The sequence below is a fragment of the Fukomys damarensis genome, unplaced genomic scaffold, assembly GCF_012274545.1.
Source record: "Fukomys damarensis isolate Sample0158 unplaced genomic scaffold, DMR_v1.0_HiC HiC_scaffold_12, whole genome shotgun sequence".
Lineage (NCBI taxonomy): Eukaryota > Metazoa > Chordata > Mammalia > Rodentia > Bathyergidae > Fukomys > Fukomys damarensis.
Window position 1 is genome coordinate 29,461,309 of NW_022900924.1, and position 26,540 is coordinate 29,487,848.

A 26,540-nucleotide genomic window follows, 5' to 3' on the forward strand; every position below is an offset into this window, starting at 1 on the left:
AAAAAAAAAAACTTTTAAATTTCAAGTGACGAAATGGTTACAAAACTTTCTCCAAAGGCAGTTTGTTTCCAATAATTATTTGACAAGAGAAGGATAAGATCCAGTGGAAGAGCTGGGTATATTTTTCATTACAATAAAATATCATTACTAACAGACACTCCTGTTTAAAATCGTGCTAGCTAAGATACAATAAAGTATTCTTAATGTATTAAAATAAATTCCTTTGTAGTCCAGTCTTTTATAAATATTTTGTATTGTCAATACAGAAAACTGAACACAACAAAACAGCACTATGCCTTTCTTTAGAATACCATTCCTCTAAAATCCATTGGTTCAAAACATTTCCCGTAGTTTCAGAGGTCTCTATATAATACAATCTGCATTACTTAAAAGGGAGAAGTGATATGATATAGATAAGAAAATCTGTCATTCCTCTTCGTTCCTTAGCCTTCTTCATCAGAAAAATACTATTTCTTGGTCAAACGACTTCCCACAGTGAAAATAAATGTGAAATATTATTCTGAAACTAACAGAGATATAATTATTAAACTTTAGAAATGGAACAGTAGGAATAATAAACGGGACAAAAAGTCGTTTCTCAGATATGTGAGGGCAACTTCTAATGGTATACATAAAGTCCTCAGCCCTCTGGCAAGTTGGCTTAATACTGTCCAGCCTTTACAAGAAATATTTCTCTAGAGCTGTAAGTGATTTCAAACACCTCTCATATATCTTCACAATATCCCTGAGAAGGCTACAGTTGATAACTACTATCTCTGACTCACAGGTGGAAAAACTGAAGCTCTAAGTCATTAGAAGAAGATTAATCCGGTAAGACACTGGTCAAACTAGGAGAGAACAGAACCAAACGCCTGGCAAGTGACCTATCATGTTTTAGGCTAGTGGTTACCATAAGACCCAGAGAAAGATCTAGAGTCTTTGAGGATATGGAATCTGTCACGGAAGGAATGCTCTGAACAGAGTGAATGCAATCATACATGAAGTCTACTCAATCAACTTAGTTGTTCCCATAAGATGGCAACTTGCAGGAAGTCTTCTCAAACATTTGTCCTTAAAAAGCACTTTGCTAGGAGGAAAGATAGGCATAATTCTCATTTTTATTACATGTTATATTACAAAATAACTGTAAAAATTAATAAGAAGGACAACACTTTTGATCTCTCACTTATGAGATCTTAAATTAGACTTGATTTCCATGGAGAATAAAGCATTCATAATCCCAGGCAGTGTCACGCATGTACTTTAATATACATTTGACATGCTTTATATGGGCTCAGCACTGCTCCAACATCAAGTGTATTAACTTTAATACTCGAGTGGGCTGTCACATAATGTCGTCATGATCATTTAACTTCTCACCCTATTCAAAGAAAAAAATAAATCAACCAACCTTGAAATACTCATCCTACAGCTCCTTTAAGACCAACCCTCCTAAAAAAGACATAGCCAGTAAAGTCTTTCCAAGAAACCCCTCAACAGTAGTTGTCAAAATGTTCTCCCTAGTCCAGCTGAATCAGTTAGGAATGCAAATTCTCAGGCTTCACCCCTAAATGAACTGAATCAGAAAGTCTGAGGCTGGAGCTCAGCAGGCTGTGTTTTAATAAGCCCCACTGGGTATTATGATACATACTAAAATCGGAAAATACTGCTCTGAAGAGCGGGCAATATGGAGAGCAGTCCATCTGTGACAGCTGCACAGGCAAAGCGGCCTAACCACAGATCACCAGTAGTTTCTGCCTCTTACCTCTTGTGGCTTTCTGGTTGGCTGCCTCCTTGCTGTGTTGTGACCTTGTGGAGAATGTGCCACCTGGGTCAGGGTGACATTTTGCAGCTCTGCATCATCTGATTTCCGAAAGCTTGGAATCTTATTCAGAGTATCTTTCAGTTGTTTGTATTCTGCAACCTGAGTCTGCATAGAAATTGCACAATTGGATGCAAATTGTGCAATGTGAGGGGGGAAAAAAGATCATTTACAGATGGGCATTTAGGTTCACTGGAAGACTAGACAAAAATATTACATCCACATCCAATTAGGAAAAATACATAGTTTTCATGCATTGGCTATTCTTCTTGGACATGCGTAACTATTTGAGGACATGCAAATTAGAATCAATGTTAAAAGAAACAGAAAAAATACCTAAGTCAGATGTTAGTTAACCATGCTACATTAAACAAAGCTATAATTTTTGTAAATAACTTTCTAGTATAAATTTATTAAAAGATATGTATGCAATCATCTTTTAGCAATATGGCCTGAGTAACATTTTCACTGGAAAAGAATCACTGTGTGTGTGTGTGTGTGTGTGTGTGTGTGTGTGTGTGTGTGTGTGTGAGAGAGAGAGAGACAGAGAGAGAAAGAGAGAAGGAATTGCTCAGGCCACCACCCTCTTCCTCTGAGTTAATTTGTACTCAAGTAGGGTCCCCTACTTTCCAGAATGCTTCCTGGACTGTGTACTCTGTAGTTCTTGAAAACATAGCAAAACAGGTATGACATGGATCTGGATTTTTATTCCCCAATTCAGAATATTCTGTTGAAGTGCAGGTACAGGATTAGAATAAACTCACAAAGGTGTATCTATGTACAATATACAAATGTAATTTGATGTACGTGTGTTATAATATTTTTAATACAAACAGCTGGAAAACTATAAAACAAAATCAGTAGATATGGTGTATACACAGCTCATCATATACACTAGCACTGCTATCCTGAAAGAAATGTTGTGCGCATGCACACTTACATAAACATATACAAAGAACAAGGATTCATTTTGTGAACAAGATCCCCAGACAGGACAGCCTCCCTCAGTGTGCCCAGCAGAGTGAGAGCGTGGAGCTGGGACCAGCCAGGCCTACTGCTGTTACAGCCCTGCATACTGCCCACTGTGCTTCTGCCTCAGGGAAGAGACACGTTTTTGCTTTGCGCTAATCTGCCCCAGAGTGAAAAAGTCTGCTTGCTGAATCTGTGCCAAAGGAATGCCTGCATATAATTTGTAGTAAGGCGTACCTCATAGCTAGTCATCGCCCTTATCTCAGAAATCCATCAAAACACTTGTAAACCAACTTTGGAGGTCAAAGAAGAAAACAAGTAGTATCCACACAGTGATGCTTTTAATAGTTTACGTTACATGGCAGAAAATACAGAACTCAGTTACACTTCTTTTCTCCTCCTAGATGTCTAACAAGTGGTTCTGATATTAGTTAAAGATACAGGCTCCTGAGCTCCCACTATAGAAATTATAATTTAAAGGGTCTGGAACAAGGCCTGGGTAATGTGACCTGCAGCAAGGTCCCAAAGCACACACTTCAGTTAAATGTCATTTTGATACCAGGAAGATTGGAGCTTCAGGCATGGCAACTATCATGGGCCAACTACTTGTCGACTTCCCGTTGGCCTCAGCTTACCCAGTAGTTATAAAATGTTACACACCTTACAGAATATGAAGATCAAAAGCCCTCAACTGTATTCAAGACAGAATCCAGAAGATGATTTATATGAGAAATGTAGATACCTGAACCAGCATTTTTTAAAGGAAATTTAGGGAAAGTTCCAATATGGTGTTATAGACTTTGTGTTTTTCCAAAAGTCATATATTGAAATCCTAATTCTCAATGTGACAGTATCAAAAGTTAAAGACTTTGCAAGGTAATTAGGTCAAAAGGGTGAAACCCTCACGAAGGGGGTCAGTGCCTTTATAAAAGGGATCCTCAGAACTCTCTATCTCTTTCACTCTGTGAGGACACAAGAACACAGGAGTCTTAAAGCTGAAAAAGCCCCTCAAAAGAATCTAACCATGTCGGCACCCTACATTAGGACTTTCAGCCAGCAGAACTATGAGAAATAAATTTCTACCGTTTACAAGCCACTTGTTTTATGATGTTTTCATAGCAGATCAAACTAAGACACATGGCTTTAATTATTACCTTAGTCACAGCATAACTATTTTTAAAAGGCAAAAAATTAAGAATACTCTCTCAAAAAAGACACAAGAGAAACAAAATCTATACATATGTAAATATTTTTTCTATTACAAAATCCCTTCAGTAATACTGCCAGTGTGATTACTACAGAAATTAACTTTGGCTATATTTTCATGGATTTTCAGACTGTTGCTTAATCTGACATCTAAGGTTATTACAGCATACAGTAACCATACAGTCTGTCACAATTTACAGTTCAAAGAACAATCTCACATAAAAATGTCACTTAACAAAGGTTTATAAAAAGGCTTGAAATGAAGTAATATCCTCTAAAGTCAATTTAATTTACACACATATAAAAAATTACAGAGCCACAGTTTAGTAGAAAGGCAATGAATGACTATTTTAAAGGACCCCAAACATGGGAACTACTACCTCTGAGATGATTTAGGGCCCAATATGTTATATATTTTGATAATTTCATAAAAAGAAATAACAGGGCATGTTCTTAAAGGTAGTTGGTTTGTAACTTTGCCCTTTTCTTGTAATTCCTTTGATTGGGGGAAAAAGTAGAGTGAAAATCTAGTTTGATATAGTGACTGAGCCAGCCATCCTCATTTGTTTGTTTTTCTAAGAAAGCTGCGAAGCTCTCAGCATGGTATTGTTTTCATAAGCTCTCCAACACCTGTATTTGTTCACTTATTCATTCAGTAAATATATACTCAGGACCTGCCTTGTGCCAGGGGCTGCTCTAGGCTGTGAACAAATGGAGATTATGACTCTAGTTTTTCCTTCTCTATTGACTCTTCTACTTTTCTGCAATTTGACCAACACCAACCACATAAGCCTTGTCCCAAAAGAAATAGTATAAATTTGAATGCTGCAACTGAGGGAAGGACAGAAGAAAAAATAGTGACAATAATTTATTTAGGTAGCCAGCATCATAGAGTACTGTAGATCTCATACCAAGAGTTAACACAGATCAGACAGTTGTAGAATATGTACAGAACAATTTCTATGATTTAAATAAGTATTAGACTACTGAATACAGAACCTAGTAGAAGCAGAGATAGTCAAATGGACCATACAACCACTGCAGAAATAATCAAACATTTAATATTCTCTTGGATGAATTTGAAAAGCATGCACTGTTTTCAGAATTAGCATAGCTCTTTCTTAAGAAATTCACTGAAGATTGGCTTATAAGAGACTACATGCATAAAAGAATTTGAAAGTATTAGGCAGACTTTCAAAGAGCTGACAGAGGCTGCTACCCTTCTAACCTGTGCAGCAGCTAATGCACTCTTGTGGTCTTCCAAAGTCACTACAAGTTGTTCATGCTCGGAGAGTAAATTCTTATGCTGTTGCTAATCAAAAAAGAATGTTACATGTTGAGCTTTACATTATAACTCAAAATCTTTGTTATGAACTATCTAAACACCGCTTGCTTATTTGTGGCTGTTAACTTTGAAATTATTAGAGGGAAGACTAAGATTTATGTAATAGTTTAAAATCTAAAATATGCTACACAAATGTAATCATTTACAATGAACTCAAAACCAAAAAATCAAGTCTTTCATTATTAATAAACACTTGGAAACATAAATACTGTTAAAATACAACACTCTACCAAAAGAATAATTATCAGTAGTGAAAACATTTAGATTTTTAGACACCTTTCATATCTTAAAATGCTGAAGTGGTAAAAATATTAGCTGTGCTCCAGTTATACGAAGCCCACAGTAACAGTCTGGTTCGGTAAAGCAGGTCAAGTGACTTCCACAGTCATTCTGCAGAGTAAAGCAGGTACGCACCAATGACCCACGTGTCTGATTGCACTTTACCTTGACGTCTTGCAGTTGTGTGTGTATGTCTTGGTGTGCTTTCCTCAGTTGTCTATTCTCTTCTCTCAAATTGTATACAGTTTCTATATTAGGAAAAGAAAAAAAATCACATATAAAGCCTTGAAATTCTCAGGCCTTTGATTCTATTAGTTTCATGTCTGAAGAATCATATAATTTATTTTATGATTGACAGTATAATATTACAAATCAACAAAAACTACCTTCCACTGACAAATAACATGGATTCAGCTAGACATCTCAATAACAATCTGGCTCAGGAGTTTATACACTTTTAAACAAGCTATTCATTGTAGATTAAATCAAGGATTTTTAATTAATTATGAGTTAAAAATGAAGTCTTTCTGGCAATAAGCCCTTAGAAATAAAATTAACAGGCTTCAGCTTTGAGTCTCTTCACAAATTAAAAATAAAATCATCAGGAAGTACAGGCTCTATTTCTCATAGCATCAATAATTTTCACAGCCTCTAAAAGGCACTTCAATTACAAAGGCAACTCATGACATACGAAAGAGACAGAAATCTTACTTATCTGTTAAAAAAAAACTCTAATTTTTTTCTTTCTTCTACTATTGAGTTCTTGATTAACTCAAATTCAACTTCAAACAGGTACAAGACAGTTTCTTTCACAGCTACAATGTGAGACTGTAGAAGTCAGAGTGAAGTCCTAAAGTCTGCCCTTCCAAACCCTATTGTTCAGGGAAAATCTCCCTACTTAAAGATTCTGACCCAACTTCCTTATTTTCTTGGTAATTTTCCATCATTCCTTATATCTGTAGACTGCATATTAAGAACTGGCAGCTGTTGACCATGGCTATACCATAAACACCTTTTTGTGGGCCCCTGCCATGTTGGCTTACACAGTGCTTTCCATATTTGAATAGTTGTCTGAAATAGTTGCAAAGAAATAGGTCTAATACCGGACACTAAGAAGTTGAGTGATAATGGGCTGACTATACAATTCATTTTCCAATGGGACACATTTCTGAGAAGGAAAGGAGGTGTTATTAATAATTTGTCCGTGATAACAAGTACAAACTTGGATTGTACCAGGCAAACTGTCCCTAAGTGCCAGTCACTCCCTCAAGACAAGGCCTCAACCCTCCACTCAACATTCAAGGAAAGCGACAATCACTCTCTCATCGGACTTTATAGGCATTTTTGTTCCCTTATAATTCCTTCTTGACCCCTGGACATTGAATTCATGATTGGGTTTGGAAGAAAGATGGAGAACAAGGTGGAGAATGTGGCAGTGCTACATGATCACACAGCTACATGAAAATAATGGATTTTCTCAAAGATAAAAATAGGATGCTAGTGGCAATCAAAGCTTCAGTGTACCAGTGTGTGGACGGACGGACAGACGGACGGACACACACACACACACACACACACACACACACACACCATAAACTTTGCTGGTTTTTAAAGGAATTTCAGATTATACCCTTAAAGGCAGTGAGTCTTGTGTCTTTGCTGATTTCATTTGTCGAATGCTAAAAAAACCCACCATGCCTACCTCAAATGTTTTTATGAAAATTAAAATCATCCATACAAAGAGCTTCATCTGGTACTAACACAAGGTACACCTTTGTTAAGTGACAGCTATTATAATGATGACAATGAAAAACAATAATCTAAGCTTACACGCTATCCCCTCACTTCCCCAAGAATTCTAAATTCTGACCTTGCATCAGATTCAACTACCAAAGGTAGTTTGGACTATATATCTTGGCTTGCCACTTTGGCTGAACTGATCGCCAATGCTTTACTTTAAGTGTCCTGAGCTTTTTAAAGAGTCATAATCAAACAAAAGTGCTGATGTGCAAACTGCTTATGAAAATGTCAAAGGTACTATCCATACTTGGTTGTTTCAGGTTTCTCTGTAAAACTCATTCTAAAAATTGGGACCAAAAGCATTTTTGTCTTGCTCTCCCTTCTAAGTCATTGATATATTCCCTTTCTTATGACTAGACTTCTAACATACACTATATTTACTTCCTCTTTCATCTTGGGTACCTGAAAGTTCAGAATAGATAAGACTCAACCATCTACTACTACTCAGAACTCACACACGTGTGTCCTCTTTTTCATGGTTCTGATTTATTCTATGTACAAGTTGTTAATTTTTTGTTATACGTGGATCTTGTTTTTTAGGAAAAGTAATAAATAGAGTAGATATAAGAAAACTTGTTTTTCAGGGCTATTGCTAAATTTGAGTGAATGTACCCACATATATAAAGTTCTTTCTTAAAGTAGGAGCACAGATCAGGTTCCTTAGAAAATCTCATTCTTAGTATATTTTATTGAAACATCAATATTAATAAATAATAATAACTAATATCGTTACTAATTGCCTAATTTGATTTTTCAAATACCTTTTAGCTTAGAAAGTTCTTGCTCCTTTTCCTGCTGAAGCTGCAAGTATTTCTGCTTGTGGTCATTGAATGTTCTACTGAAGTCTTCCCCTTGTTTGCGATGTTCCTCTTCCAAGTCACTGTGTTGTTTCTTCAACTCCTCATGTTGACTCTGCAAGATAAAAACTTGAGCAGAGTTATGTATTCTCTAAAGTACACAAGATTCTTTCTTGACAGCATGGCTTTTATCCTGCAAGGAAATGAATGCAAAGGTAGTGTTCCTTTTCCCAAGACTGCTCTCCATTTGCAAAGCTTCCTTCCATTTCTACATTTCAAATGAATGTGAAAATAATTTCCCCCCCTTTTTTTCTTGTTGGTACCAGGGATTGAACTCAGGACCTTGTGCTTGTGAGGCAGACACAGCGCTACTAAGATAAATTCCCAGCCCCTTCCCTTTTAAGGTTGATGCTAAGAAGTTAGCACAAAGGATGAAAAAAGAGGTAATTTGGGGAAATTTCCAGAAACTCAAATTACTGTGGAAACAAGGTAAAGCTGATAGCAAAACTGTCTTCTACAGGGACTGTGGAATTTCTCTTTCAGCCTGATACTTTCCCACCCACCTATAGTGGTCCCTTGGCATTCACAGAGGACTGGCTCCAGGACACCCTTCAGATATGCAAATCTGAAGATGCTCAACTCTCTTAATGTCATAATATTTTTCTTTAACATCTGCATATTTAAAAACATCTCTAGAATGCTTATAATTCCTAATACAATGTAATGCTATATAAATTATATTATGGTATTAAGGAAATAATGACAAGAAAAAAGACTGCATTAAGTTCAGTACAGATACGTCCTTTTCATCAATTATTTTAAAAATACAGAGGTTAGTTGAATGTACAGATGGAAAGCCAGTGGATGTAGAAAGACAACTGTATGATTTTCTTGCTTAGGTTTTCAGCTTATAACCTGACTCTAATCACAGTCTAGCTAAACTCTAGTCTCCAAATCGGAATGTAAAATGATGTCTGCTTTAAGTCATGGACTGCACTCTTGTTAGTAAGAAAGGCTCTGGTTTCAGTTAAAGGTCTGTGCCTACTGATATGGAGAAAAGGGGAAATGCCAGACAAAAAGCTGGGTGCAAACAGTGGCATGATCTGCATGCTACGCAGACCGGTCTGCTGCTCATCTCTAAGTTGACAGAAACGATAACTAGCTCTCTTTTTTATTTTTTATTTTTCTGGCACACAATAATAATGAGTTTTACTCAAGGACTAAGGAAGGAGAATCTTTAAATAACAAATTGCATTCCTGTGGTAGGTAAAAATACATTTATTAAATATTGGTAACACAAAGGAAGCACTTTAACAGTTTCATAGCTCCTAATCTAAGGTAAAAGAAAACGCCCATGGAAAACTATGAGAAACTTAAGAAACAAACCAAAAAACCTTAAAAGATAAAAAGAATAATTAAATTACATAAACAGAGAGCCTGGCATATAAGGAAATGGGTAATAATATTAAATATGTTCTCTGTAAGTAGGCAGTAAGACTGTTGAGGCATTACAGTAGTTTTTTAGCCAATGTAACATAATACGGCACAAATCAACTTTCTGTAAACATTCTTCAATTACTTTAAAAATTATCAGTCAGCTCAAATATTGGCTAAACCTTTATTTCATTCATAAAGAACAATTTAAATTACTCACTTTTAACATCTGATGTTGGACATTCAATGCACTGTATCTGCTATTGGAGTCTTGCTGTAAATTGAAAAAAAAAAGTCAATAAAAGAAAACGAATCTAGTTCTCTTGCTAAGCAAAATATAGCTTCAAGCTCCTAATGAAAGATTTTCATTTATTTCACTCATGTAAGGTAAAATGAATGCTATGCTTGAACCAGGGTATCTCCAAGGCCATCTCTTTATTTATAGCAAAAATGAATTTCAATATTCTCATAGGTTTGCCACATTTCACCAGTGAAAACGCAGGACACGGAATCATAAAATGCTAAGTTGGCAGGGCCCTAAGAGATAACTTAGTTCTTCCTCTCATACTTGAAGGCACTCAGTCCCAGACACAGGGAGGAACCCAGACACACACTCATCACAGATGGCTACTACACTGTGCTGGTGCTCTAGTGAGGAGGAGAAGGCATACATCAGCCAGAACCAGGCCTCACAAGCTTTGAATGACTTAAGGGAGGGAAGAAAAAAGGTACTTTTCTCCCTCAACTCCAGTGGACAAGAAGTTCTATGTACAGATTTTACCACCAGGAGACTGATTTATAGAGTAAGACACTGAAAAGGGCTAAAGCACATGTTCAAGGTGAGTGATTCATTAAGCAATGGAGACAGGGCTGGACCCTGAGCCCAGGGATGTAGCAATCTGTACCTCTGCAGTTCACTGCGGTACCTGCACAAGGAGGCCTCACACATTCCTGCAGCCTTGGGCACCGGTCACCATCAGTACACAGAAGACACCTGCAGTGTTCCCTCTCATGTTGCTATGTTGATTTACCTTTGTATCACACACCTCCTGTTTTCCTCTGTCCCGTCCACAAAAGTACACACTCATATACTTTTTTCATATCTTCACAACTTCTAAAATGAACTATCTTTTTGTTTTATCATTTTGTTTACCTCCTTACTACTTTAATTTAGAAGGAAATTACATTACAGAATATACGACACCAGAAGAGACACAGTTTTGGTTGGAGCTTTTATCTTTTTCAAAATGGATGATATGCTTTTACTCTTTATCATTAATGAAGTTAACTTGTTCAATTTAGATACACATAATGATCACATTCATCGTATGGAATTTGTACCTGTAGATGATATATTCTGATTCTTATTTTTACCCATTCCCTTACTCTCCTTTCTACCCTCTCCCCCTGCTTATTTACAAGAGCTTTATTTCCATTTATCTTTCTTTTTCTTTTCTTCTCCTGACTTTTGCTCTCCCCACCCTCCCCCGCAGTGCCTTCCCATTTGCAGAGCTAAAAGCTGACTACCTCCCAGGCAATCCAAGAAACTGACTTTCCCAGTTTTAGTGCCCCTGAATACTAATGTTTTATTCAATTAATGCTACACACTTCTCTTAGAAAAGAAGACTTGCCTTTTCTGAAGTTAATTTGGACTTTAAAAATATTTTCAAATGCCAATTATCATTCCTTCATTCCTTCTACAAATGTTTCTAAATGCCAATTCTAGGATAGATCCTGTGCTAAGACAGTATGTCTGCAGAGGGAAACAGAAGTATTGCATCCCATGGAAAAGAGAGACTACAAATGAATAAATGGCTGAATAAAAATAATTTCTTTCCTGTTAATCACTGACACTATTCACCTTTACTATTATCATCAATAGTAGAACAATGTTAAGGCCTTCTCTGTATGGAAAAATGGTGTGGCATTCCTAGAATCTAGTGATCAAGAGTAAAAGATTTTACGTTTACATTTTCCTCGCTTTCAAGTTCAATAAAAAGAAATTAATAGGACGAGAAGAATCCTTACCCTTCCTTTATTTAGTGTTTCTTGTGCTTCTAACTTGTAAACAAGGAAATCTAGAAAAAACAAAATGGAGACAATAGAAGGAAAGTAATTCATCATGGAATTTTTAAACATGTAGAAGAATAAAGAAATTTTACTCAGACTTGCAAAACGTATTTTCATCTTAAATTTATCTACTTGGTGATTTGTATAGTATATTTGGCCTTTCAATGCTTCATGAAGAATTGAAGAAAATATTATGTTATCCTCCTTTTTACTTTATATCTATAAATACTGCATCAATAAAATCCATGATATAACCAACTAATTTAAAGTACATTTAGAATATCTCTATGACTGATTCTTGAAATTGAAGAGGAAAAAATAGAGTACATCTTAAGACAAGGGTGATTTATGGCTCCCCAAGAGACAGCACACCAAACTCCTTCAGGGCCTGAAAAGAGAAATTTAGCCATCCAGGCCATCTGCAATGCTCAGAAAACTTTATTATCCACTAGGTGGCTCTGTAAAATCACTCTGCACTTGAACACAAGGAAAATTCCAATCCTCTCAAAACATTTCAATTTGTTAACTTCTGTTCCTCATATAGGCACAATACGAGCACCCTAACCATATTGACCTCCCTTCTCACCTTCTACTCTAGAATGCATTTCAGACAACATCTCACTTAAATTTCAAGATTTATAACAAAACAGATAAATAAAAGTAAAAATGCAGATAACTTCAAATTATTAGTTGGTGAAAGTCTGCATTTGAAAAAAAATTTTATATAAATCCATAGCATTGCCTAATCCTTTCCTCCAATAATTCAAACTGAACCAACTGGCTACACCATTAAAAGATCTCAAGAGACTAAATCCAGTATTTAATTAAAAATATACCAAACACTGATCAATTCCTAATATTATAAACATGTGCCTGTGTGTGTATTACAAGTGCCATATTCTGAACAATGCTTGTTGTTCTCACAACTGTGGATAGAATTCCCAGGTATACCTATATACCTATATACATTCAGATTAAAAGTTATTATATTTGAAATTATACATATATATATATGAATTATTGCACAACATCTAATACATTTCTTACATTGCTTTTTTTGTTCACCTATAATACTGGCTTCAAAATGATATATGAGAAATAGCTTAGAAAAAAATCATAAATCAATGATGTTTCAAAGAAGAGTGTGAGAAAACCACAGACCACAAGTTACATTATTTACTTACCTTCCTTTGCTTTCTTATGTTCCAGTCTTTCCTTTTGTAAAGATTTCTCTAATCTTGATCTGTGTTCATATACAACTAGGGAAAGAAGAGTTAAAGTTTGTCTTCTAAGAATTAGAAATTCTAAATTCAAATTAACATCAATTTTCAAAACACAAAGAGAGCATTGAGGACTCTTATACAAACGTATTAAAAGTTCCAAATGGTTTCTCTGGTGTGAATAAACTGTAATAGTACATAAGATCCTAATGATATAATGGACAATGTGAAATAGGAAGAAAGGGGCTAATGGTGTAGGGAAAGTGGGAAGGGTGGGGGAAAGCTAATAAGGGAAAAGAAAAAAATATGAGAAAATGAAAAAATGGAAATGAAGTGTTTGTAAAGGGGGAGGGGAGGAGGGGTGAAGGGAGGACAGGGACAAGGGGAAAAAATGAGAACCAAGACCTGTTATGGAAAAGTACAAGATCCCAATGATGAATGTAACTGTACTGTATACCTAAAATGTACCAAGAAACTCAATGAGGAAAACAAAAGTTCCACATTCTGGGTAAGGAATAAACATTAATACTTCATACTTCACTGATACCCAGATAATCTCCCCTTTTCCAGATCAAACACTGATATACTGGCCTCCTTTGCCAGTGACTTTTCCTTCTCCAACCTCTTTAATGCAAGTGTCTCTGTGAAGTTCCCTTTCTCTTCCTCTCCACTTTCCTGACTTCAACATAGTCTGTACAGCAGTTATCCCTACGACTATGCTGCAAGCTCTTGCCTCTTAGGTGGGCTAGAGAAAAGAACTTCCACTTAGCCCATAATTTCTGGAGTCAGATTGATCAACATCTGAATTAAGGCTGCCTAAAACAATAAGAACCTCAGTAGCACACCAATGCAATGAGAGAAATGTGTTCCCACCTTGCCCTGTCAAAGCAAACAGGAGAAGTACAGAAGTAAGGAAAAAGGGACTCTCCAAAGAATTTACAAAAGTGCCCATAAAAGAATGAGTCAGGTTCACCATCTCCTATGGTCAAACCAATGGCAAACCAAGGTCAACTTTGTAAAACTTTCCTGCAGTCCCTTCTCTCTCCTGAAGAGCCCAAGGGTTCCTGGTGAGCCGAGGAGGAAGTGTAGAAATGTTGCAGGGAACCAGGAGAACAAGCCTGTAACATGTTTCTTCCCCACTCAGACTTCACCTCTGCAGCAAGCAGAAGCTGCAAGAGACAGAAGCCTTACCTTTGAATGAGTAAAATGTCTATTACATTGAACTAGACCAGACATCATAAGTGCTAAATTGACTCTGTGTTTATAAGCTATTATAAGCCTTTAAAAAGCTATTGAAAAGCATTTTGTCTCTTTAAAATCCTAGAGAAGCTAGAGAAATAACCGAGTCTGTTTTAGGTGTCATCCAAAAAACTCGGCTACACAATGTGGTTTGAACCGACAATGAGAGGAGAGGAGAGGATAAATTAAATTCCTGATCTACCCTTTGAATCCTGTTTGTTCAGCATCGTGTCAAGTGTGATCTCATTCCCTGGCAAGCTAAGTTAAACTAAGATAAGTTAAGCTAAGTTGCCCTGTCTTTTACCAGACCCAAGCTCCACATGGATGAGCACAAGTTCATCATCAATCCAAGCTGTTATATAAAATACACAGAATGGCCCCAGCTCTACCAGATGCCCCAAGTCTTCACGGTGCCAGTGACTTGCCTTGCCCACCCTGCTCTTCTTCCCCATTACAGCTGCAGGTAGCTAGCAACTATTATTCTCCTTCCATAACAGCCATCGTTTTCTCTACGTACTACATCTCTCATCTAGTCTGCCTATGCATACCTTCCATTTCCTAGGGTCCGTGCCTTACTCACAGACCCTAATTCCTACTCACTCCCCTGCTAACATCTTTGATCACAACCCTTGGAGTGTCTGTGACCACACGAAATGGCACGGTATAGTCCCCTGATAGCACGGTTGCCCCAATCTCTTCTCCCCTTATCCTCAGAGAGTCACTGTAAGTCTTTCCGACACCCTTCCCTGGCCCTCGTGTTCATTCTAGTCACATGATGGTCCTTTTCCCTGGACTATTTTGTAAACGAATTAAATGCAATTCCATATTCATGTAGCTCCTAACTAGTCAAAGGCGTGACACTGCACTAAACGTAGTTATGTTTAAGAAATCTAGGTTTTAAGTCCACTGCTTGTTCAAGCCAAGAGGTTTCTTGGGTTGATATTAATAGCCCCATCATGAATGATTTTTTGGAGTAAGGAAATAAAAGGACAACAGTTACCACTATGGAAGTTCACTAATCCAAACCATGAACTGCAAATTCAGCCTTAGAGAATTTCAGTCAGGGCTGGGAGATACACAGAGAAAGAGACAAATCAGAATATTTTCATGATATAACTGAGGCAAGCGCAGGGTCCTTAAGCGGGAAAGAAAACACTTGTATGTTTTTGGGTACTTCTGTCTGCGGCAGAACGTGAAGTTCGTCCTGGACAGAAGTGTTCAGGAACATAGATGTGCCAGCACAGAGGGAACCTGGCTATACACACCGGTTATATCACAGACTGGACTTCAGCAAACATGTGCAACATTTTCAAGGAAAGAAGCAAGGGTACTCAAGATCCTGATGAAACTAAGCTGGAGTGGCAGAAATGGGTTCCAAGTCTGGTGGTCTCCTGAATAGAAGTTAGGACCATTAGGGAGAAACAAGGCCAGGGTAGCAATGGCAATATGAATTTTTAAGCAGCATGGTCAAGAAGGCATATGTAGGGGCACAGACACTCACCACTATCCTGCATCACATCGAGCTCTAACCATTACTCAGTATTATGGAGGGTAAAGCACAGAAAGAAAATCTGAATCTAAAGTATAATCTTGCAAAAACTACACTTAATACAACAGCAACAATCATTGCACTCTCACTGTTGTGTTATATGATATGAGATAATCGGGTAGTGATGATTTTTGCCCAAGCAAAGAGAAAACTCATCAGAACAATGTTATCTTCCATAGGAGGGGAAAGTCCCTTAAACCACCCAGGGAAGGAGTTTGGAAGATCGATGTAAGAAGTATATGAGAAGGTGGAAGATGGTATTTTATTCCTTATTCTCTCCCCCGAGATTAAGTCAGAAAGACCAATGGCTAATATGAAGTACATATCTATTAAGGTGGTCATATAACTGCTTTTTACAGTCTTATATTAAATGAAACTATCCATATCAGTGTGTGGGGAGTGCCAGGAGAACAAGGATACCCTGAAATAAACTTTTGTAACTAACGTAAATAAAACCTGTGGAATACACACACAGTGCAAACATGTTTGTTGGTTATAGTTAAAATTCAAAGACACTGGAAAATCTGAGGCATGTGCATGAACATACAGAATTAAATCACTAATTGCAAGCTCTATAACCAGACAAATGTACCTTTGCAAATATGGTAGAAAAAAAGATGTGGCAAATAGGAATAAAGGATGATTTTGAAGCCATGGGGAGATGAAGGGCATAACACTGGGTTGCAACAATCCATCCCATACTTTTCTACTAAAAGTTTGTACTTTAGCATAATAGTAGTCAGCTGAGCATTCCAGTAGCTGGACATGGGGGATACAGGAAGCAATCTTTGTGTTTACTGACTTGGTACACAAATGGTAAGGTGTGTGCGTGTGTACAAAAGTGTCAGATCAGGATTTTTAGCCACATAATTCTCCATCTAACAAGTTTTATGTATGTTTACCTGAGCATCACAAGGGGTAAAATCTACCCACACACCACTTTTCTGTTATGAAAATGTGTATTTCATCATAATGGAATGTGGGAATGACCCTCAGTAACTGCACCTGGGGAAAGGAAATAAATCCATCTGTGCATTTACCCACTTGGCAGATGAACAGCAAGATGTGTACAGGAGCTCCAAAGCAGCAACAGGTGAGTTTTACCCATGAAATGCTCATTGCTAAATTTCTGATTAGGATTTTTTCCTAAGTTTTCTTTTGATTTTTCTAGTAGTAGTCGAATTCAGTAAATGGCACATGAAACACCAGATGTGCAAGTTATGGAAGAGGTCAAGAGTGAATCATCAGATTACTTGTGCATGGATGATGAGAATAATGACTGTGATGTTGCCCTTCGGAGCCAAAGTTCCTGTGACAGCGAAATGGAGCAAGAATTGACTGATATAGACACAGGGAATGCAAACCTCCTTGATTCAGATGACAAAGAAAACAGCAATGAGCGCATATTTGACTAGTCAAAATGTGGCAAAATGGTCATGCAAACAATGCAGTCCAACGTTAGAACTAGGTCTGAAAATATAGGGAGCTTATCAAGGTGAAAGCTATGGGCCAGGACTGCCATTCAATGTTGAAAACTGTATCAGATGAAATGCTACAAGATGTGAAATATACAAAGCCTGAAATACAAGTAAAATGTTCTGTGTGCAATAATAACCATATTCAAAAGTGCATTTATTATGGCACCTCTCTAGCTGAACTGAAAGCATTCATAGGTCTACTTAGCAGGATTTCTCATGGTAATTGAAGAAATGTAAAAGACTTATGGAAAAGCAATGAGTCAAAATATGGCATAAAAATGTATGCCATTGTAGATGTGAAGAGTTATTATGCTTTCAATTTACAAATTTACCCTGGAACTCAGTCACCAGATCCTTATTTGTATAATAATAAACCGAATAAACTTTCCTGCTATGTGCATATTGTGCAATATAGTAGGAAGCTTCTGACAAAACAGGAAGAGAAGAGATGTGACAAGAATGGCCTGGTACATAGGAAAAGGAATCTCAGCACACGTGCTGTCAGTGTGAGATGTGTGCACGAAACATGCATGAAGACTACCTGGGGTGTCCTAACAACTGACAAAAAGATTATTTTTGGTGTGGAGTTCGATTAGTATTTTCATTGGAGTTCATACAGGAATTTATTTCTGATGTTATCTTTTAGATTTTATAAGCAAGCACACAAATGATGTGAAAATGTTGATGTCTATTCTAAATGAACAATACATATTAAGAATTCAGTACTTTATGTTCCTGTTAACTACACACTGTGTAATATAATTGTGTAATGATATTGGTCTTGAAAAACAGCAAGACCAGTGAGACGTCAAGTATATCCTACAAAAAGGTCAGGAAAGCAAAACACGGGTGCTCTCAGTGTAAGCAATACGTGTGTATGGAATGCGCTGCTGTCGTGTGTGAAGACGGCCTGAGGTGTGATAACTGACATAAAGATTATCTTTTTGTAGAGTGCTACTTATATTTCCATTGTAGATCATACAGGAATTTATTTCTGCTATTTTTTAGACTTTGTACACCAAAACAGAATTGATGTTGAAAAATGTGATGCTTTTTTATGAAGACTCAATATTTAAAATTCAATATTTTAGTTTGGGATGTTTAAGTACCCATTGTTTAATATAAAAACTCATAAAATTAAAATTAATAATTCATCTGTAAGATATTCTAAATAATATGTGGATTTTATACACCCAAGCTTCTGTGCCTTTCTGACAAAATTTACGTTATGCACCTTAACTACCTTATTCAGAACTGGTAAGCCATTAGCACAGCAGTCTAACTTAAGCAATGAGAAACAGTTAAAGGGCAGGAAGGCAACAGGTTGGAAAGAGGTGGGAAAATGAGGCAGCAATGAGTGACAGGATTATGGAGAAGTGCTGTTCATCAGGCTCAGTCAGGGAAGTAAAGTAGACAAACCAAAGAAAGGAGCCTTAAATTAAAAGCTGAGGAATCACATAAGATAATAGGTGGTGGTGAAACTGGGAGCCAAATGCAGGAACTGAAAATATTAGAAAGGGGAGAAATAAAAAGGGAAAGCGATAGGTGGTAATATAATGGCTAAAGGCCCACATGATGCTTGAGTTCAAAATTCCAGTTCCATTTCTTAGGGGCTGAGATGTTGTACCTCAGCTGTCTTCATATATATATGGTATGTGTAATAGTAACAGTAACCATCTCTGAGTCAGTGTCAGAGTTAAATATGTAAGTATACAGACAGTTCCCAACTCCTAATTTTTTTTTACTTTACAATGGTGCAAAACAATGCACATTCAACAGAAACAGCAATTTACATGTTGAATCTGGGGCTACTAATATGTGTGATATGATACACTCCTATGAAGCTGGGTCATGGTAGCACTAAATGCATTTTCAAGGTATGGTATTTTCAACTCACTAAGGGTTTATCAGGACATTAGCCCATTGTACATGCACAGGTATTTGTTTAACCTGTGCTTAGACCACTGCTTGGTGTTCATTATGAAGTGAACATTATAAAATACGAAAATATTTTTCAGCTAGCCGTGATGGTTTAAAAGTGCAGGAGAAGGAATCAGATGATCTCCTGTGGATCCTTGCAATTGTACAACTAAAGTTTAATGATAATAAAGCAATAATCATAAGAATATTATTATATATACACTGACTTGGTCTTTTAGTTAGAAAAAATCCATTAAAAACAGCAACTAAGTAATCATCTGATAGCTCAATAAAACCTTCCAGTATATTTACAAAAACTGAAGAATAGCAAAATAAATCACACAGAATCCTTGTCTCCTTGTGGTTCTTCTAAAAAAATCTATTAAGCATGAACATACACACATCTTTAATTCTTTCACTATACATTTTGTAGGCTTTTGAGCTAGCGATTTATCTAGATAGGTTTACTGTTTCATTTGGGAGGAAGACTGCTAATCAATCTTTTTCACATCTCTATTTTTCTACTTATACTCTGAAGTCAAGGATATCAGTCAAGATAAACTAATGCTGCTAGAATATCTGCAACAAAAATGGTGTATAATGAATAGCCTCACAACACCAAGCAAGTCTAAGGAAAAACAAACATAAAAACAATGGTTTAACCTCAGCATTCAAGTTCCTCAATGCAGACTAAGACTGCAACTAGTATAGGAGCTCAAATACAAAGACTCACAAGGGAAAAAAAAAGAAAATTTATAATATTCATCTCTTCCTCTGTTTATTGAAAAGAGTATAATATTTTCCATGCAGTGAAGAATGGAATGAAGTTTTACTTCCTCTTAAAACACAGGAGTTTAGAAACATGCCAGCTTCCTACAGCAATTTTCCATTTTAACCGACTTCCATCTAAAGCCACAAAAGAAATCAACTATATACATTCACTTAAGGGCAAAAAATTTATCTTTGCCAGTTTAGAGAAAAACAGTCCAATTCAGAATTAGAAAACAACACTTTAAAATTAGGCAAAAAACACTGTGAAGTTTCTTAACATGTTATTCCAAGAGAGAGCAATGTTTCTTTGGCAGACACAATAGCCCATAGAATTTTGCTTTCAATTCTGAGTACAACATGAAGTTTTATCTTCACGAAGCAAACAACCTACCCAAATTTAGCATGCAAGTCACACAATTAAATCTGAGAAAACACTGATATAGAAGTAACTTTATTATTTTATATGTGATCTAATTTAAAGTGAAAAGAAATGTGCTTTCAAAAGAAGGCAACAAGAAAAATGACATTCCTGCCCTCAAGAAAGTAAATAAATTGAAATCAACATACATAGTTCCCAGAATATAAATAATACATTGAAGTTTTTGGGTTTATTTAGGCCTAAAATTGCAGATTCTTATAATAGTCTCTAAGAATAGTTTGGGATTGTGTTTCTAATTTGCCAGAAGTGAGGGAGATGTCAGCCCCAGGCCACACCCATTTCCACAGAACATCAAGCTGATTGTTCAACATAAAGACGATATTTTCCTAATTATCTTTTCTTTCTTCTTTTGTAATTGTATTTCATTACAAGTCTAGGGAAAGAATCCAGGTGATCTACTTAGAAAACCCACAATCAAACTATCTAACTATATAGATATATCTATCAATCACAGGAGGTGGTCAAATATCCACATTTTAAGCCTCACACTGAATCTCCTCTCCAGCCCACAGGAGTACAGGAGCAAGGGAATCTCCAAGACACAGTCTAATGCTTCACAGTTCTGCATCCATCTTCAGGACTTACTGTTAACGCTTTCAGGTAACCCCTAAACTGTTAGGTCTAGCTTTTAATTCCCACTCAAGCCCAGTTTCACGTTACTACAGTCTGGATGTTGAACATCCCCCAAGGTCCATGTGCTGAAGGCTTGATCCCCAGGAGATGACAGAACCTTTAGAAGGTTCTGGGGCTGGTGAGAGAACCTTAGGTCACTGGACATGTAGCCCAGAAGAGAACTGTGAGGGTCTCTCTTTTTCTTTGTTCTGATATAAGCTGTTTTGCTCTACTGTGCTTCCTGCCATGATGTGTTGTCCTGCCACATGCCCCATCCCCAACACCAGGGAAAATGGATTATGAACTAGAACCTCCAAGACTGTGAACTACAATAAACCTCTTCTCTAAGTTAATTATCTTGAGTATTGCACCACTGTGATGGAAAACCAGCACAAGTATCTTTCAATACAACTTTTCCAGTCTACTTCATGATTTAGGGTGGAATTCACTTATTAGCTTACACTTTCCCATATATCTAAGACTCAAGACTGGGGAACAACATCTCCCAGTATCTTCCCATCACATGCTGAGTGAAACCCAGAGCCCTCAGACCTTTCCTAGTCATTCATCCCAGTCATTCTGGCCCCACAGCCTTCTTGTAACTGCCGAGTACTCTAAATGCACTTTTACCTCAGTACATCCAACTGCCTTTCATTTTCCAAGTTTCTGGATGACTGGCTCCCACACTTCCTTTAGGTCTCTGAAAGACACTTTTCGTCACAGATAAGCTATCCAAAACAGTCACCTGCATCCCACCCTCAACACTTCTGGTTTCCATTCCCATTTAATTTTCCCTCCAGCACTGATCATTATCTGTCTTTTCACTGATGTTATTTGTTGCCTATCCCGCTAAAATAAAAGCTCACTGCAGTAAAGAACTGATGCTTAATTTTATTACTGTATCACTGGTACCTTGAATTATAGGCATTCAACAGAAGCTGAACGGATGGGTGAATGAATGAATGAGTGAATAAATAAACTAAAAGCCTTGAAGGTTGGGACTGGCCATTTCCTTTTACCATCTGTTTTCTCTCTGAATCCCTCAGCACTGACTCAGATGTAATGCCTCAGTCCTCAATATCTAGTGACAGTCACTAAACAATGACACTTATTCAGTGAATGAACATACTTTAAAGATATTTCACTATTGTCTTCCTTTGCCTGCCATTCTTTATGCCCCAGGATTTTTAACTGAATTCTCACACTGGTTAGCTCATTTGGTACTCACAGAACATAAAAAAGAGATTAAATATAAATTTATCTGTTGATATATAGGTTCGGAGAATTAGCATTAAGTAAATACTTTCAGAATGCTGAAAAAAAAAAAAAACCCAACAGTTTGATTAGTTTTCTGCTCCATGGCAATTGCAATACTTTTTTAAAAACTATATAATATAGCTCCTGTAATAGTTCACCTAAATATCTATTTTTAAGTTTGCTAATACATATAGCTTATGAAGTAGTTTTGAGTGAAAAATTGAACCATGGTTTGAATTGGAGCTCAACTATTTTTTCTATTTTAAATAAAACTATACTTGGGCTTTTGCTCATGACACTATCTACATGTAATTAAGATTTGTTTTTTTCAAACAATAGAATTAGCTGACTTAAGATATATTTCTTCATACTAGTCTTTGTGGCATTTTCAAGTGCTAAGCCCCAATAATAATCCTTTTTATTATCAGATATAATCCGTGGAATCCTCACAAAAAGATTTTCTCCTTAGCTTCATAGAGCTCTTCTATTATAGCCCAGCAGTATTCTAGGCATCCTGAAAACACTAAAGTATAGGAGTTACTTTTATAAAAAGCAAATAATCAATAAAGTCAGGTTATGAGAAGACACTTTTAATACAAGTAAAACAGAAGACAATTAGAGACCACCAAAGATTAGGTGGGCTCGGATGACATAATGGACTGCTGAGCTGGCAGATTTTTTAAATTGACACTTAAAAAGCTGAAGAGAAAAATACACTCTTGCCTCATGAAAACACAAAGCAAATTTACATTTTTAAAGATGTGCATAACTGTATATGCATATAGGTTAGAAACCAGGATTCACAGTAACAGATGTAAAAGTTACTCAATGCTAGGTAGATATAAACAGACCTTTTACATTAATGTCCTTGTTATCTAGCAGTCAGATTTCAGCTGGACAGTAGCACTAACATTTCAAGAAATAACACAGAAAAGTAAAGTAGGGAGAGCAGTGAAACAAATGTAGGGAGATAGGAGGTTGCTTCTGATTCCCCAAATTGATGGATGGACATATACTTTGATTCAATACCCTTTAGATGGGCTAAATATGGAAAGGCACATTGGTTTTATAATGGATCTTTGAATTTATGCATATATTCTTCAAAATGTGATGTATATAAAAACACCTAATTTCTCTAAGTCATCTAATTTTCTTCCCTTGGGAAGTTGACCCTGTAGACTCCTTTAATTAATGCTAGCAAAGAGGGAACAATATAAAACTCGGTATGTAAGTATCAACTTCTAAGAAGTTTTATTTCACAGAATACCTACCACTCAGTCTGAATGCCAGACTGGCTTCTGTATCAATCCAGCAGAAATACCTAAGCAACCCACCTTTACCTTAACTTCCAAGCTTTCACTTTAAAACTAGAACATATTCCCCCAGAAATCTGAGTATTTAGCAAATGTGCCTCTGCCATTCTCTGTGAGCTTTTACAGGGGAGTTCCGCAGACATCATGTTTAGCATAGAGTTGATGGGAAGCTGTGTGAGTGGAGCAGAGAATAAATGAGATAAGGCTAAAGAGGGCTCACTGAGATGTGCACACTTGTTTAAAAAACAACTTTATATGTATAGAAGAGAGTAGAGGGTGTGAAGACAGAGCTTGACAGGTTAGGTAGGGCATCACCAAAACGAAAAAAAAAAAAGGATGACAGATGAGAGTTTAATTTCCCCATTGTCCAAATATAATTCAATCTCCAGTTTTGTGTAAATGCCAACACAATCCTATAAAATTGTTACTATTTGTTCTAACAGAATATACAAATTCCAAGAAGTGAAAGAGTGCAGCAACAAAACAAAAACCACACAAACAGGAATATATTTTAATGGCTATTAAAAATGAAAAGTGCTCAATTATGTTAATCATCAGAGAAATGAAAATTGTAATTATACTGCAGTATCACTTTTTCTCATCCAAATAGCAAATTCAAAAAAGAGAAAATACCATAGTGAGCAGGAACATGTAGGAAGAAACCCTGATACTTTGCTAATGGATGTGTAAATTGTTCTAACTATTACAGAAAACTGACAGCATTTATTAGAGCTAATGAAGGCATACTTTGACTAATAAATCTCACTCCTAGGCATGTATTCAACCAGATGCTTGACATTTATTCACCAAAAGACACACAGAAGAGTTTCAGCAGCAGCACTATGTATAATAGCCCCAAAATAGAACCACCACAAAAAACCTATTACAGTAAAATGGAAAAGGTGAGGTTTGAAAGCTAAAATACTACTCAGTAATATGAGCAAACAATGTAACAGCACAGATGAATCTCACAAACAAAATGTTGGGGAAATAAACCAGACAGCAAAATGGTACTTACTGAATGATTCTACTTACAAAAAGCTCAAAAACAAGCAAATCTAATCTATGGTGACAGAAGATGGGATACTGTTCACACTGTGCGATGTGCTGGTTGGAGATAAGTGATCAGGCAGTGAATGGAAGAAAGTAAGAGAGAGCACTTTCGGGAAGAGGTACTGTTTTGATTCTTGGTGTGAGTGATGGCTGTATTGTTTGCTTTGTAAACACGTATTGAGAACTGGGTATGGTAGAACACATCTGTAACTCAGCACTCTTGGAGGCTAAGACAAGAGAATCACAGGTTCAAGTTCAGCCTGATCAACTTAATGACTTAGTGCTACCATCTCAAAAAATCTTCTAAAAGACAGAATGTAGCTCAGTGTGAAGACCCTGAGTTCAATCCATGATTTACGTTATGTGTATGACTGTAAAATCTGATGGTTCACCAAAAATTTAGAAGCTCTTTATATAAAATCAAGGCATTTGTTATTCCTGGTTGTATAAATACAATTAATAGTGTAATACAAACACAAGGAGATGGGTCACTTTTTCCCTACATCTAAATCTTTCCAAAACAACTTGATTCAAACTTTTCATATGAAAGGCTGACATCTGCATCTGTGTCAACTTAAATCATGTTTTAGACCTTATAACAAATTTCTGTACAACACTTACCGTCATATAAGATATTTTGGGGTTTCTGTTTGATGCCATCCCTGAAACCCTTGTCCTAAACCAGAGAGATGATTTGGTAAAAACCAGCATGGTTGCCACTGGTCATTTAGGTACAAATTCATGCTTTCTTGTATATTCCTAACTCCTAAATGTACTGATTTGTTTTTGTTTGTTTTGTGAAAAGACTTGTTTACAAAGACATTTTGTATTTGCACTTGTGAAGACACATTCCTGGGAATAAATACTCACATTATTTTAAATGTTACTGCAGCCTTTAAAAAAAAAAAAAAGATTGCGTCAGGTGCCCTCTATAAATATCTAGCCACATTAAAAGAGGTCATTTTGGGCTAATGTGTCTTCCTCACACAGTGCTCTGCTGTTTGAAATAAAGAAGTGGGGAAAGGACCCAGTAATAGCAGAGGCTTTGTACTGATTCCAATATGAAATGCCTTCTTTTCTGAGGCGTGATTTTGCAAGAAGGGAGTCTCATCTTACATGTGAGCATAAGCAGAAATCACTGACAGAGGGAAAGAACACACAGAAGCAAAATTTAGGAAATTCAATCAAAATGCCTGAGTGGCTGACTTGAAGTACACTACGAAAATAGATCTCATGCCAATATTTCTGTCTTAGCTACTGGGTAAAATGTGTACCCAGAACCAAGAAGGGTGAAGGGGAAAGTACATCAGGCATTCCATTCTACACATTTAATGTTTGACAGGGATATCAAGATAGCACAGAGAAACACAAGAGTGATCTAAGAAATATGCATGCTCTCGGGAGCTGGAAGGTCAATGCTAAGAAGGACTATTTCTCCCACCACTTATGTCTAAGATCTAACAGGAGGACCCCTCTAAAGTAAACCCCTGCCTGCCACCCACAGTTATCTCTGCATTCTTCTTGGCAATCCATGTCCTACCTCCATCAAATTTCCCAGGTCCTTACACTTACCATTCAAGAATCTTTATACTATGCTACAAGGAAAATGGAGAAAAGTCAACACAGTTGGGGGGAAGGGGGAGTGTCTGACACCAGAAAGTGAAAATCTGTGTCACCAGCTGGACTGGTATTCTTAGTGAAATGCTGCATCTTCTTCTCATCTCTGGACAGTGTTTGGTTCACAGCAGCACTGAAAGATACAGAAATTTTTCATATAATGCCCGTATAACTTTTTGTCTCTTATATTTGCTTCTCTCCCACTTGCTACACTGTACTTTTCCGACTGTTAACACATGTGGCTCTCAATAGGAATATTTTCTTCATGAGACACTGGGCATTGCTTAATTAAAAGAAGGAGGTACATTTTAATCACCAGTCACTGAACAGTGTGTCAAAGTCCTTAGGAG

At 36.7% G+C, this 26,540-nt stretch overlaps 1 protein-coding gene across 3 annotated transcripts in view; it reads right to left on the reverse strand.

The window, feature by feature from the left end:
* The window catches only part of Golim4 (golgi integral membrane protein 4), a 77,023-nt gene that overhangs the window by 19,641 nt on the left and 30,842 nt on the right, over nt 1–26,540 (reverse strand). For 2 of the 3 annotated variants that reach the window (XM_010606694.2, XM_010606691.2), the window contains exons 2-8: nt 12,907–12,981; nt 11,681–11,730; nt 9,873–9,926; nt 8,183–8,333; nt 5,787–5,869; nt 5,226–5,309; nt 1,766–1,930 (exon numbers count right to left, since the gene is read on the reverse strand). In XM_010606694.2, coding sequence (XP_010604996.1) covers nt 1,766–1,930; nt 5,226–5,309; nt 5,787–5,869; nt 8,183–8,333; nt 9,873–9,926; nt 11,681–11,730; nt 12,907–12,981 — 662 coding nt within the window. The remainder of the gene's footprint in view (nt 1–1,765; nt 1,931–5,225; nt 5,310–5,786; nt 5,870–8,182; nt 8,334–9,872; nt 9,927–11,680; nt 11,731–12,906; nt 12,982–26,540) is intronic. The other variant, XM_010606693.2, reaches the window with a different exon arrangement.